This window comes from Fundulus heteroclitus, chromosome 2 (assembly GCF_011125445.2).
Source record: "Fundulus heteroclitus isolate FHET01 chromosome 2, MU-UCD_Fhet_4.1, whole genome shotgun sequence".
NCBI classification, from domain to species: domain Eukaryota; kingdom Metazoa; phylum Chordata; class Actinopteri; order Cyprinodontiformes; family Fundulidae; genus Fundulus; species Fundulus heteroclitus.
In genome coordinates, this window is record NC_046362.1 from 8225846 (window position 1) to 8240233 (window position 14388).

Below are 14388 nucleotides of genomic sequence, written 5' to 3' on the forward strand. Positions count from 1 at the left end.
GAAAGTTTTAAAAGGCATAGTGTCAGTGTCCAGAGATGTTTGATGAGGCCCCAAAGGAGCTTCAGCAGCTGAGAGACACGCGTTGGGCTTGTAGGCATATAGCATGTCGCAATGACTGACTCATAAATGAAAGTAAATAAACCAAGAGGAAAACCCAACATCCTGATATTCAGTGCGACACTTTGACTGGAAACAGTCAGAAAAACAATATATAGATCATGGAATAATCCCAGGTTTAATCTTTAAAGGACTGGAACAAGTGGAAGTTTTCAATAAATCAATTAGAAGAGATTAAAAAAGAAAAATAAAGATTTAATCTATGAATTTGTAAACATGTTGCTAAGTGTAAAAGACTGACAGACATGTACAGACTGAACTATCTGTTCAACAGTGAGATGGTTTCTCAGAGTGGAGGAGTCTCATTAGACTCAACATCGCACAAAAACACTGAGGAAACACAACTGGACTTCCAAAACCCAAACCCAGGATACAGAGGATCAGTGAATGTGGTGTTGAAGGTGTAGAGGTGGATCAGTGAGTCAGAGGAGACCCTGTAGAAGGACAGAATGCCAGCAGGACAATCCACATAGACTGCTACTCTGCCAGAGGAGGAGGAGGAGGAGGAGGAGGAGGAGGAGGAGGAGGAGGAGGAGGAGGAGGAGGAGGAGGAGATGAAGGTTCGTGTGTTATTGTGCCAGACAAAGTAACCTCTGTCAGAGCATCTCAGCCTCCAGGAGTGATTATTCCATCCAAACCAACAGTCTCCACCATCTTCTTTCCTCTGGATTCTTTTGTAACTCACTGATACATTAACTCTCCCTTCCCAATCAACCTCCCAGTAACAGCGACCAGTCAGACCAGTTCTACACAGCATCTGAGGAACAACAAATCTGTCTGAATGATGAGGATATGACTGCTCCCCCTCCCCATAGGTCACCTTCCTGTTGTTTTCAGACAGTTTGAGTTTTTTGCTCACTGTGTTTGTATCGATTCTGAGTTGACAGGAATCTGATGGAGAGAACAAACACAATCCAGCTGCAGTTATTGATCATTTATTGACACTTTGATGATGACTCCTGAATGAGTGAAAGGACAGCTTCACAATGGTTGAATATGAGCTGCTCTCTTGTCATGAATCAAATGAAAAACACACTTACACTTCTTCAGACCGGGTTTCATCCATTGTTCTCCACCAGGCTCCACTCTGAAAGGAGGAGGGGATCAGTCTCAGCAGGCAAACATCAATATTACATATCTCTGGCACACATTGTCTTACACTGAAAAAATAACAGTCCAACATTTGGACGGCTCCACTTTTTATAAAAAAAATCCAGAGTAAGCCAGAAGAGTTGAGAGCAAACAGACACCTAGGCTGTGATGATGGAAACATCTCCACCTGCAATGTATGTAGTTAGAACAGTTTCCCCCCACTGCAGCACACAGCAAAAGCTCCAACAGAGAGGAAAAAGTACATCCCTCAGTAACAACCCAAATAATAATAATAATAATAATAATAATAATAATAATAATAATAATAATAATAAATTTATGTAAAAGCACCTTTAAGAGCACTCAAGGACACTTTACAAATCTGTAATGATTTAGGTTTTTGTTTGTTTTGCTTGGACTTTTCTTAATCAGCCTTCCCCTCTAATAAGCCATCATCCAAACACCTCAGTCTCCTCAGTCACCAGTCAGTTAGCCCAGATCAGCTCCACCTGCTGCCAGTAATTACTTCCAACTCTGCTCACCTGGTTCCCTGACTACATATACCTGCCTCAGGCTACTCTTCCCTGCCAGAATATCTCATCTCATCTCGTGTGATGTGCTTCAACGTTACCAGTTCCTGTGTGCTCAGCCAGCTGGACTCTTCTGTTCGCCTCTCTAAAGGAAGTTGCCTGTGTCTGCATGCTGAAGTTCTGCCTGTTTCTTCGTGAGTTCCAGCCGCTCGCTCTGCCTGTTCTGGTGGTTTCCCGGTCCACATCACCTGTTCTGGTCTGTCACTACCTGCATCTCCTGGTCCCCTGCTCCTCCGTACCTGCCTACACCATCAGCCATTAAATCCTCTGTTCAAATCTGGTTCCACCTGCGTCTGGTCAGGTCCGGTCCTGCTTGCCTCCCTTATCATCCACTAGTCATCCCCTTCAATAAACCTTTTAAATTGTAACTTTGTGTTTGGCTGAATATCAGTTTTGTACTTGTAGACATTGCAAAATCAAGCAACAAAATAACTGTAAAGCAAGATAAAAACAACAAACATAAAATGCTACATTGAACAGGAAATCACAGAGAGTAGGCTCTCTTGAACAGATAGGTTTTGAGTTTAGACTTGAACAAAGAAATAGTTTAACCTTGCCTGCAAGATGAATTCTCAAGGTATTTGTGCATTCACAAACATAGTAGAATCCAGCTTGTCCCACTCCCGCCTCAACTGTTCATGACCAAACCAAAACGGGTCGGCCAGTTACGAGCCACTATTATGGTTTAAGGTGTGACATACAGTTTTGATGAAAGCAAGAGCTGCTGAGCCCAGAGCTAGACAAAAATAAACATGGCAGCAAATGAGGATATGCGTTGCTGCTGCTTTCAGTCCACTCTCCGTTGCCTCACATCCACCAATCCGTCAGACTGGAGCAAGTATCTACCCTGAGTAGAATACGCACACAACAGCCATGTCTCCACCGCCACAGGAATCTCCCCTTCTGAAGCCTCCCTAGACTACCAACCCCCGTTGTTCCCCTCCGAAGAAAGACAGATCAGCGTCCCATCAGTTCACCATCACATCAGCCACTGCAGACAGTTCTGGACCCAAACCATACAAGCACTTCAGAGAACAGCTGAACAAGACCGCCGATTCGCAAGTCTGGCTTTCCACCCGAGACATCCCCTCACAATCCTCCCGCCGCAAACTGTCACCCCGTTACAAGATCCTCTCCATAGTTAGTCCCACAACTGTCCGTCTCCATCTGCCATCACACTCAAGAGTCCATCCCACGTTCCATGTGTCACAAATCAAACCTGTGCTCTCCAGCCTGTTGTGCCCTCCAGCCGAACCCCCTCCACCCTCCCAGGACCACCAGGGACGCCAGATCGTGGACTCCTGTGGGCAGGGTAGAGGATTCCAATACCTCGTCCACTGGAAGTGCCGCGATCCTGAGGACCGGTGATGGGTTCCCGTTTCCTCTATCTCAGATCAATCAATCATCGACTCCTTCCTGTCCTCTCGCCCCTCCACATCTTCCTCGGGGTCGCCGAGTGGCGTGTTCAGCAGCACTCGGCAGCACTATAAGAACCGTGCATGGGCAGCAGGAGGACGCCAGAGTGTTAACCGTTGTGGTATGCTTCAGTGGCCACTGTCTCACGACAGAAACCATCTTCCCGAGCTAATCTTTGATCTTTCTGTCTCTCAGGTCCTCTCTTGTGCTCCCTTGGCTCCCGCTCGTGTTGGGTCCTGCCCCTGCGCTCTGACGTCTCAGTCTAATTCACTGGTTTCCTTTGTCCTGGATTTTTGCTTTGAATTCCCTCTCGTGCTCCCTTGGTTGTACCAAGCCGGGCTGAGAAGCCTCACCGGACCCGCCTGGTTCCTCCTGCTGCCCCTGGATCCCTGGACTCGCCAGCACTGCTCGGACCTTGCCCCAAGCCCTCGCTCACCGGTCACTCAGTCACCTGCCTCATCAACATCAAGGCTAAGCTGAGTCCGCTCCGCTTCCCCCGGTCCGATTCTTGAGCCCAGTGGTAAGCTCGCGTTTCTCTGTTTAACAGTGTTAAACTTGAGTCCGAGTCATTAGCTAAATTTAGATACTCGTGACTTGACTTGGACTTGAGCACTGATGACTCGAACTTGGACTCGGACTCTTACATTGAGATCATTCTGACTCGGAAATTGAGAAAAAGACTCGACTTCTTTTTATATCATTAGGCTATAATTTTAATATGTCATTAGAATATTATTTGGTGTATGATTTTAATATCTGAATGGCGTACCGCGCAGGTGACGTCACCATCTTATGAGCAATGCCCCTTGCCGCTAAGGTAGGGCAAACAGTGTGAGAGCGCACATAGCAACCAGCCATTACACGTGCAACAGATACAACAATATGACCCACTTTTCAGCCGTTAAACTATCACAAGAAGATGTCCAGGCGCCCATTTTACTGGTAGAACTGTGGAACAACATACCAACGTTCAGCTCAAACGATGGCTTGAGTGTCGAGGTCTTAGAAAGACTGAACAACGGGCCGAGTTGATAGAAAGGTAAGTCGATGTTTTTCTCCTGCTCGGTGTTCATGGCGTCATCGGCCGTTGGGAATCGCCCGGTGGACGGGCGAGGAAAATGCGTGACAGCATCTGCGGCATCAGCATCTGCGAACCCTGCCGGTCGCCCGGCACCGCGGCGTTGGCCAATAGACCAGAGCGCGCTTGGCTGCGAGGGCCAATCGACACCGCTTGCGGCTTTAACATCCTTCATATGTGGGCTATCAGCGTACCTCGAGTCGCTGTTGCACGTTCCATATCAACAATGTTTAAAAACCATGGTTAGGAGACGTCTTAGACTTGGAAAAAGCAGTCGTTTTACCGAGTAAAACCAAGGGTAACTAAAGCGAAAGAGTGGAGGAAAACGCATATTTGCCCTGTACGTGATATGACGTCACGTTCTAAAAATAGCTCTCTCGCGGAACGCCATTATTAGTGCAATGGAATGTTACTGCTTCATGTCATACATCACAAGTCACGGCATGTTCCTACAACGAACTTGGATCAATAGTGACTCGACTCGGACTTGACTCGGATTTTTTTTTTAATGACTTGGACTTGACTCGGACTTAAACACTGGAGACTTGAACCTGGACTCGGACTCGAGGCATAGTGACTTGACTACAACACTGCTGTTTAATCACCCCGTGTCAAAACTTACCTGATTATTTCCTCTTGCCTCCTAGATCGTGTGCGTCCTCCTCGTGTTTCTCTCCACGTCGCCTCCACCTTGTGAGAAATCCCCCCGTGCATTCAAGGCTACCGCAGTTTGTTCAATAAACAACTTAAACTGCCTCCTGTGTTACAAAGTGTGATCTGCATGTGGGCCAAATACGCTAAACAAAACATGAAAGACTTGAGTGTGTATTTTGCAAATTTATGTGATTTTTCTAGTGTAGAAACTGAAGCTCTGTGGAGTGCTTAAATTGGTTCATTAATTTAGCTCTATTGTCCACATAATGCAGTTCAAAGTCTTCAGCTGATCCAAAATTCTGCAGCAAGAGTTCTGCTGAAAATAAACAAAAGGGATCATATTTCTTAAATTTTTTCATTGGCTTCGTGTTAAATCAAGATTCTCCTTCTCACGTATAAAGCCCTTAATAATCAAGCTCCATCATATATCAGAGCTCTGATTACCCCGTATGTTCCTAACAGAGCACTTCGCTCTCAGACTGCAGGTCTGCTGGTGGTTCCTAGAGTCTCTAAAAGTAGAATGGGAGGCAGATCCTTTAGCTATCAGGCTCCTCTCCTGTGGAACCAACTCCCAGTTTTGGTCCGTGAGGCAGACACCCTGTCTACTTTTAAGACTAGGCTTAAAACTTTCCTTTTTGACAAAGCTTATAGTTAGAGTGGCTTAGGCTACCCGGAGCTACCTCGATAGCAGGGGTCACTAATTAAAAATCAGCGGCGTCCGAATAACAAAAATCAACAACCAGTAAAGGTCCGGACACATTTTTAATTACAATCCGTTGCTTCAAACAGTTTTTAACACTGAAATAAAATGTTTATGCATCCACCTTATACATTGACTTTTTAAAAAGAACAACAAAACAAAAAACATAAAAATAGAAAGTTTTTCTATTTTAAAATCCAAAGTGCTTTTTGATTTTGCTTTTTTTTCTGAAAAGTAGCCAGCAGCAACAACCCTGACTGACAAATGCTCTTTGGCTAATTTGTATTACGTGCATCCTGGTGCCTGACGCTCCGGAGGGCTTTGCCATATTAACAAGAGAAGCGGCGCAAGTGAAGTTAGCACAGGGGTCGAAGCAAAAATAATGTTTGACTGAAAGATTTTTCTTGCCAACCCATATATTCCCGGGGCCATGGACATCATGCCGCATTAGTTGGCTCACTTGCTTAGTGTGCAAAGTCAACCAAATCTGGTACTTTTAAAATATCCATTGAAAATTCCTGTATCTCTGCCACCTTTCAGCTTTAGAGCCTTTGCGTCATCCTGGACAGCCTCTCCTTCACTTTCCACATCCACATTATCATCTAGGTTACTTTCATCTATGCAGCATCAAGTTCTTCCTTCACACTTTTGACAAACTGGTCCACAGTCCACTTTACAATCCCAGCTCCCTTTCCTTCCTGTCTTCCGGAAAACCTCCATAAACTGCAGCTGATTCAGAGGACAGCAGCTTCATCATTACATCATCTCCTTCACACCTGTACATCAACTCCACTGGCTCCCTGTCACATTCAGTATAAACCAATATTATGATCATACATACAAGGCCAAACACAGCCTTAGAAATGCAGGACACATCATCAACACTATCATGATATAGTACATTTTAATTTGACACAGATTGCACATGACAATAATTCAGTCTCTGTTTTGGCCGTTATGTTCACCAATTAATTATTACAGTTTATAAAAAGGCATGATTTAACTTTTTTGAAGTTTAATAAAATGGTTATATTTTAGCCCAGTGACTGGAGACCTGTCCAGAATGAACCCTGTGTCCGCGATCCACTTTAACTTCATAAAAAAACTCTCTGAGAATCGCCTTTCTCTGGCCTCACCCAGTTAGAACCCGTTCTCCAGTCCATGTTGTAGTTGCAGTTTATTTATTTTATCTTTTTGATGTAGTTTTCTTAACAATTCTGTAAACATCAAAATCCTTGTCATTTTATTTAGTGTCCTGGAGCGCAGCTGCTCCTCAGGTGAACACTGCTGCATACCGACAGCAGATGCAGCTCTGCCTTCTTTGTTTCTGAACAGCGCAGCGTTTTTTTTTTCTTCTTTTACTGTTTCCGAATCGAACCCAGTCAAATGCGGGACATCGTTTCACATTCCGGCTCTTCTTCTTCAAGGGTCATACTAAATTAGCCTGAGCTAGCGCGTTACTCTTCTTTGTGTTTAAATAAAACATAATAGCGAATCACGGGGAGATCCCTGGCTGGTCGCGGCGTTTAAACGCTGACACGCGACGTGGCCACAGGTGGAAATAACTCATTGATTGACTGCAGGAGCAGCGACAGAAACACTTACCGAGGAAGTTGTTGTCAGCTGTTCTATCCGCTAAGCTTTCTACGACGGAGTATTAGGGCCACACATGAAGAGAAAAAATATTTTTGCCATGACGAGATTAAACTCGACATGGCGACTTTAAAGTCGACATGTCGACATTAAACTCAACATTTCGAGAATAAAGTTGAAATGTCATGTCGTCTTTAATCTCTACGTGTCGACTTTAAAGTCGCCCTGTCAACATTAAACTCGCCATTTTGAGAATAAAGTTGATATATCGTGGCGACTTTAATCTCGACATTCCAAAGTCTGGAGAAAAGAGCAACCGCGCTCCACAGCTGCAGTCTCTGCGTTTTAATTAAGTGTGAAGGTAGTCTTTGCCGTGCTGCAACTGTACAATCATCACTGGAAGCGGTGGCCTACCAATAACGTAACGTCTTTCCCTAGTGATGCTTACCCGGGTTCGCAGTTCTGAATTTGAGATTCTCGAAATGTTGAGTTTAATGTCAACATGGCGACTTTAAAGTCGACATGTCGAGTTTAATCTCGTCATGGCAAAAAAAAAAAATTCCCTTCATGTGTGGCCCTAATACTCCGTCGTAGCTTTCTGACATGCTGGTTTGCATTAATCCAAAGAAAACCTTTGACCACCGCTACTCTCATTCATACCATCTGTGGCCAGTTTAAAACGCTCTCCCAAAAGTTAAAATGATAAACACCGATAAACCTCAGACTGGCAATGTTCGCTTTGCAAAGACCCGCCCTACTCTCTTTCTGATTGGCTAATGTCCCGGCTCTGCCAGGTTTAATTGGTTGAGAGCAGCTTCAGATTAAAACCTTGAATAAAAAGTCTAGATGGGACTTTTTGCGCTCAATTTTCAAATGACGGAAATCCGTCGCAGCGATGCAGAATTTATATCCCTGAGTTAGACACTGTTGTTGGACATGCAGTAATATATAAATGTTTTAAATCAGGTTGGGTCCGGATTAGCCAGCAGGTGGGTCCGGATCTGGTGGAGCCAGTCACAGGTGATTACAGCCTGACAGGTTGGAGGCAGGAACTGCTAAAAATGCAGCCACCAGGCTGCATCATGACAGTTTTATTTATCAACAAAATAGAAAAACTTTAATTACTGATCTCCCTGCTTTGACATGATCCTTCTGACGTAATCACTAGTTCTGCTGTCTTTACTCAGTTTAAGCCAGCATGTTTTAATCAGGAGGAGAAACTATGTAATTGGATGAATACATCCTTTAGTCCAAACAGTGTTGTTACAAAACATGGCTGAAGGTTTTTAAGCTGTTGGTTCTGACATTTTAATGATTTTTACCTGTAATTTCAGTTCAGATATTGTACCAGACTATTTTAAACATACAATTGTGCCACCTGTAATTGAGAGTACTCTTTTCTGTCATACTGACTACATTTCCCACTCATCTATCAGACCTTCTCTGCACCTGCAGCAGCTTCCTCCATACCTGAGCTGTTTCAGTCTCCACAGTGGATCATTCAATCCAGCCAACAGCAGCTTCTCTCCTGAGTCTCCTGGATTATTGTATCTCAAATCCAACTCTTTCAGATAGGAGGGGTTGGAGCTCAGAGCAAGAGCCAGAGAAGCACAGCCTTCCTCTGAGATCAGACAGCCTGACAAGCTGCAGACACACAATTCAACACATGATGTTAACATGAGAATGTTGGGGAGGAACCCAAATTCACAAATGGTCATTTTCAGCACAGAAAAATAAAAATAAACTGGTGATCAACTGGTTTAATAAAACACACTGCTCAAAAGAATTAAAGGAATAGTTTGAAAACACGTCAGATAAATAACTGTAAAGAAGGATCCTGCTGAATATCCGTATTGATATGGAAGAGATAATGTATAAGGAACAAAAGGATTTTACATAATTTGATGAAAATTAAAGTTAGCAACCCAAAGAGGGCCTAATCCAAAATTACAAAGAAAGTGAAAATGAAATAGTAATCCAGCAGGGAGGTTAGTTTGCTGAAATGTTATTGCAGCAATTCAGAAATGGTACTCAGTAGTCTCTATAGCACCCACAGGATGGGATGTGTGCCTGACAAAATTGGAGGATTCTATACTTATAAGATGACAGATGGTGTCCTGAGACATCTCCTCCCAGATCATGACCGAGGTATCACTGAGCTTGTGAACAGTCTGTGCCATCATATGAACTTAAACAGATTGTCCCAGGGTTATTCTGTTGGATTTAGATCAGGGGACCATGGAGGCCAGTCAGTGGAGTCTTTGTCTTCAACCTCCAGGAACTACCGGCATTCTTTTGTCAAATGAGGTTAAGAATTTTCATGCACCAAGAGAAACCCAGGACCCACTGCACCAGCGAAGCATTTAACAGTGGGTTAGAGGATTTCATTTCGATACCTAATGGCAGTCAGGGCGCCATCGTTTATCCTGTGCACATCTGTGTATCCCTCCATGGAGATGCCTCCCCAGACCATCACTGATCCACTATCAAACTCATCATTCTGAAAAATTTTGTAGGCAGCATAAGGTTCAGCTTCTCCTGACTTGTTCATGTGTGTCTCATGAGCTCAGAAGGAACCTGCTCTCATCTGGGAAGAGGACAGGGTACCAGTGCCAGAAACCTGCCGTTGCTGGATTGCCAACTTGAAGAGAACGGATTTGCCGATCTAACTTCTGGCCAGAGAGAAAACACGTCATATGCAGCAACCATTTTGAAGAAAATTGTTTTGAACATGACATGAGAGCGAGGATTTTCGGTAAGTTATTTTTTATTTTAGAATTTTTTATTTAGAATTTGCGGGGATGGTCACCGAGCAGAGGGGCGGAGGGATACCACATGTGATGTGGTATCCCTCCGCCCCAGCATGTGCTGGAACGCTTTTATATTTTAATATTTATACAATAATGACCACCTGCCCTATTTACTACAGGGCAAATATATAACTTAAGTCACTTCAGCGCGATCTCTCCTCCGCTGTGTGTGTGTGCGCGCTCCGCTGCAGTGCCGGCAAAGCCGTGCTGCGGCGGAGTGCGCGCACACACACACACACACACACACACACACACACACACACACACACACACACACACACACACACACACACACACACACACACACACACGCGTGTATACATATATACTGTAGGACCCGACTGAGTTTGCACTGGTAATAGGTACGCTGGATTCCGTCAAAAGTCCGGTTTCTGTCAAGAAACTCTTCTAAAAAAATCCATATCGCTATCAGATGATGATAGCTCCACAGAACTCTCATCACTGTCACTAAGTACTTCATCACTCTCTGCTTCGTACAGAGCACCAGTCGTCGCCATCTTGGAAAATAGTGCGCCGTGACAAACAGAGCGTTGAAACTTGCTCAACTGCGGGTCTGCCGAGTGACGTCAAAAAATGGGAGGTGACAGTACTATTCTTGACCAAGATGGATTCCTCCACATAAACATGATTAAATGAAAATTATTCATAATTAAAAAAACATGTAATTTTTTGCACAGTATGTAGTAGTTTTATATTTAAAGTACTTTCAGCAGTTTGAATTCTGATTTTGACCGGACTTCTCCTTTAAAATACCAAAGATAAACTGGTAGTCCAAGTTAAATCATTGTTGTGGTATTTAGATGGCTCTAATCTCATTGATGGAGCCAAGAAATGAAGCTGAAGTAAAAATAAAATAAAAAATAAAGCAGTGGTTTGTATTCACAGAGAATACCTGTCAGATAAGACAACTTGATAAACCTATTATTGAAATTTTCATCATCTTTGTTACCAGGTGATGAACAGAGATCTGCTTTCAACAGGATTGAGAAGAATGTACCTGAGAGTTTGCAGTTTGCAGTTTGGGTTCTCCAGTCCAGCACAGAGTATCTTCACTCCTGAATCCCTCAGGTTGTTGTTACTCAGGTCCAGTTCTCTGAGACGGGAGGACTGGGAGCTGAGAACTGAGGACAGAGCTTCACAGCTTCTCTCTGAGAGGTTACAGCCACTCAGTCTGAGGAGATGGGGAGAAAAATGTCATCAAAAGTATGTTTATTTCTTTACAGTCACCAATGTTCTCCTTGCAAAGATTGATGGAACTGTCTTATTTTACACGTCTTTATGTTGTCTTTTGTTGTGAACTGTTGCATTAGAAATAAATTGAAACACTCAGTGTGCTTACAGAGCTTTGTTGGAGGCTTTAACCACTGGCAGCAGCCTCAGAAGAGCATCTTCTGAAGCAGAGTATTTCTTCAGATGAAACTCATCCAGATCTTCTCCTGATGACAGTAAGATGAAGATCAGAGCTGACCACTGAGCAGGAGACAGTTCATCTGTCGAGAGACGTCCTGAACTCAGAGACTGTTGGATCTCCTCCACTAGAGAACGATCATTCAGTTCATTCAGACAGTGGAACAGATTGATGCTTTTTTCTGCAGACAAGTTCTCACTGATCTTCTTTTTGATGTACGTAACTGTGCTCTGATTGGTCTGTGAGCTACTCCCTGTCTGTGTCAGCAGACCTTGTAGGAGTCTCTGATTGTTCTCTTGTGAAAGTCCCAGAAGAAAGCGGAGGAACAAGTCTAGGTGTCCATTTGGACTCTTTAAGGTCTGATCCACAGCACTCTGATGAAGAGACTTTAGATTAGACTTCTTAGATGTTTGTTTTTCTTCCATCAGGTTTACACCAGAGGTGGTGAAGGTCAGATGGACATGAAGAGCAGCCAGAAACTCCTGAACAGTCAGATGGACGAAGCAGAACACATTCTCCTCATACAGCCCTCTCTCCTCTTTAAAGATCTCTGTGAACACTCCTGAGTTCACTGAGGCTGCTGTAATATCAACGCCAGACTCTGTCAGGTCTGATTCATAGAAGATCAGGTTTCCTTTCTGCAGCTGATCAAAAGCCAGTTTTCCCAGAGACTCAATCATTTCTTTGCTCTCTGGACTCCAGTGTGGTTCTGTTTCAGTTCCTCCATCATACTTGACCTTCTTCATTTTGGTCTGAACCACCAGGAAGTGAATGTACATCTCAGTTAGGGTGGAGGGCAGCTTTTCTCTCTTTCTGGTCTTCAACACATCCTCCAGAACCGTAGCAGTCATCCAGCAGAAGACTGGGATGTGGCACATGATGTGGAGGCTTCTTGATGTCTTCACGTGGGAGATGATCCTCCTGGCCTGCTCCTTATCTTTGAATTTCCTCCTGAAGTACTCCTCCTTCTGCAGGTCAGTGAACCCTCTGACCTCTGTTACCATGCCGACATACTCAGGAGGGATCTGATTGGCTGCTGCAGGTCGTGAGGTGATCCAGAGGCGAGCAGAGGGAAGCAGTTTCCCCCTGATGAGGTTTGTTACCAGAACATCCACTGAGGTGGACTCTGTAACATCAGTGAGGATCTCCTGGTTCTGGAAGTCCAAAGTAAGTCGACTCTCATCCAGACCATCAAAGATGAACAGAACCTGGAAGTGTTCAAATTTGCAGATTTCTTTGTTTTCAGTAAAGAAGTGATGAACAAGGCCCACCAAGCTGAACTTCTTCTCTTTCAGCACATTCAACTCTCTGAAGGTAAAAGGAAATATGACCTGGATGTTCTGATGGGCTTTGTCTTCAGCCCAGTCCATAATGAACTTCTGTGTTAAAACTGTTTTTCCAGTGCCAGCCACGCCCTTTGTCATCACGGTTCTGATTGGTTGATCCCTTCCAGGTGGGACTTCAAAGATGTCTTCTTTTCTGATTGTTGTTTCTGGTCTGTGTGATTTCCTGGATGCTGATTCAATCTGTCTGACCTCATGTTCATCATTGACCTCTCCAGTCCCTCCCTCTGTGATGTAGAGCTCTGTGTAGATCTCGTTCAGAAGAGTTGGACTTCCTGGTTTAGCGATCCCCTCAAACACACTCTGGAACCTCTTCTTCAGGCCAGATTTAATTTTATGTTGATAAACTGCAGCAGGCTGGTCTAAGTTAACACAAAAAGTAAAACAAGGAAGGAAACAAATTAATCTTAGGAAGATTATTTGAATAACTGTGATTCTATCTCTTCAGATATCAGTAAATGTGTGATTTATCCATCAGGTTAAATCTTTGTAGAAATCCTCTTACTGCTCTGCAGACGGTCAGCCAGCTCCTTCTGCTTCATCATCCTCAGGAAGTTCAGTGTGATCTTCATCAGTGCCTCTCTGCTGCTCCTCCTCTGCTCTTCATCTTCTCCTTCACACACCTCATCTATCTTGCTCCCTGAACACTCTGGGTCACCTGGACTCAGAACCTTCTGCATCTTCTTCAGCTCCTTTTTCACAAAAGTGACAATGTTGTCCTCTAGCGTCTGGAACAGAATAGTATTTGAATGAAACATCATGGACTCAAACATTGGAGTCCACAGATTGTAGAATGGAGAGAACTGTGAACAGAACCAATGGAAGACTAGTTGTTGTACATGTACAGACCACAAATATGGAGTCCAGCTGTGTTTGATTCTGCTGGGCAGATGGACAACTGGGATCCTCTGAGCTTTGCTGATCCACTCTGTGGAGGAACCAGGAACAATTAGGAAGGAAGTAAATATTCATCCAGCAGTTTCCACAGATGAAATCACTAAGAGCATCACAGTAAAAGTCCTTAAAGGGAGAGTGTGTAACTTAGCTTTTAATTACCAAAAGCAGTTGATAAATCATATTTGGCACTTTGCATTGGTTTATGTCAGAGCAGATGAAGAGAAAGACAGCAGATATAGCTTCCTTCTTCAGTCATCGAATTGGTAAGAAAACAACACAGAGTGACAGACAGGGTGAGTGAGCATAACTGACAGATGTAGGGAGCAAGGCAGAGGAGACCTAACCTGACGCCGCCAGATAGATTTGCTTTGCATATCCATCTGGAAACCTTCCGTTGAAGTAATTTTGGGAAGGGGCGAAAATACTGGTTAGCTGATTGGCCTATGTTGGTGATAGACAAGCCAAATAAACCAATCAGATCAACGAAGCATATGACGTACTCGTCAACATGCTTCGTCGTCGAAGAGCGACGACGAAAACACAACCACAAGCCAAGCTACTCTTGCTGCTGCAGGTAAAGGCTCGTTAGCTCAGCAAAGAAATACTCTGTAATTCCGATAAAACTTGCTCGATAGCCAAGCTAACGCTAGTTTCATCGGCTGAAGCCGC

General features: G+C 44.0%; 1 protein-coding gene across 1 annotated transcript; it reads right to left on the reverse strand.

Moving 5' to 3' along the window:
- Nucleotides 1-295: 295 nt before the first annotated feature.
- Nucleotides 296-13538, reverse strand: LOC105926215 (NACHT, LRR and PYD domains-containing protein 3). The gene is made up of 6 exons (XM_036147064.1): nt 13328-13538; nt 11411-13184; nt 11069-11242; nt 8711-8884; nt 1158-1204; nt 296-1008 (listed from the first exon to the last, which is right to left on the reverse strand). Exons 1-6 carry the CDS (start codon nt 13500-13502, stop codon nt 404-406), a joined length of 2949 nt encoding a protein of 982 aa, XP_036002957.1. The 5' UTR covers nt 13503-13538; the 3' UTR covers nt 296-403.
- Between the last annotated feature and the right edge of the window lie 850 nt (nt 13539-14388).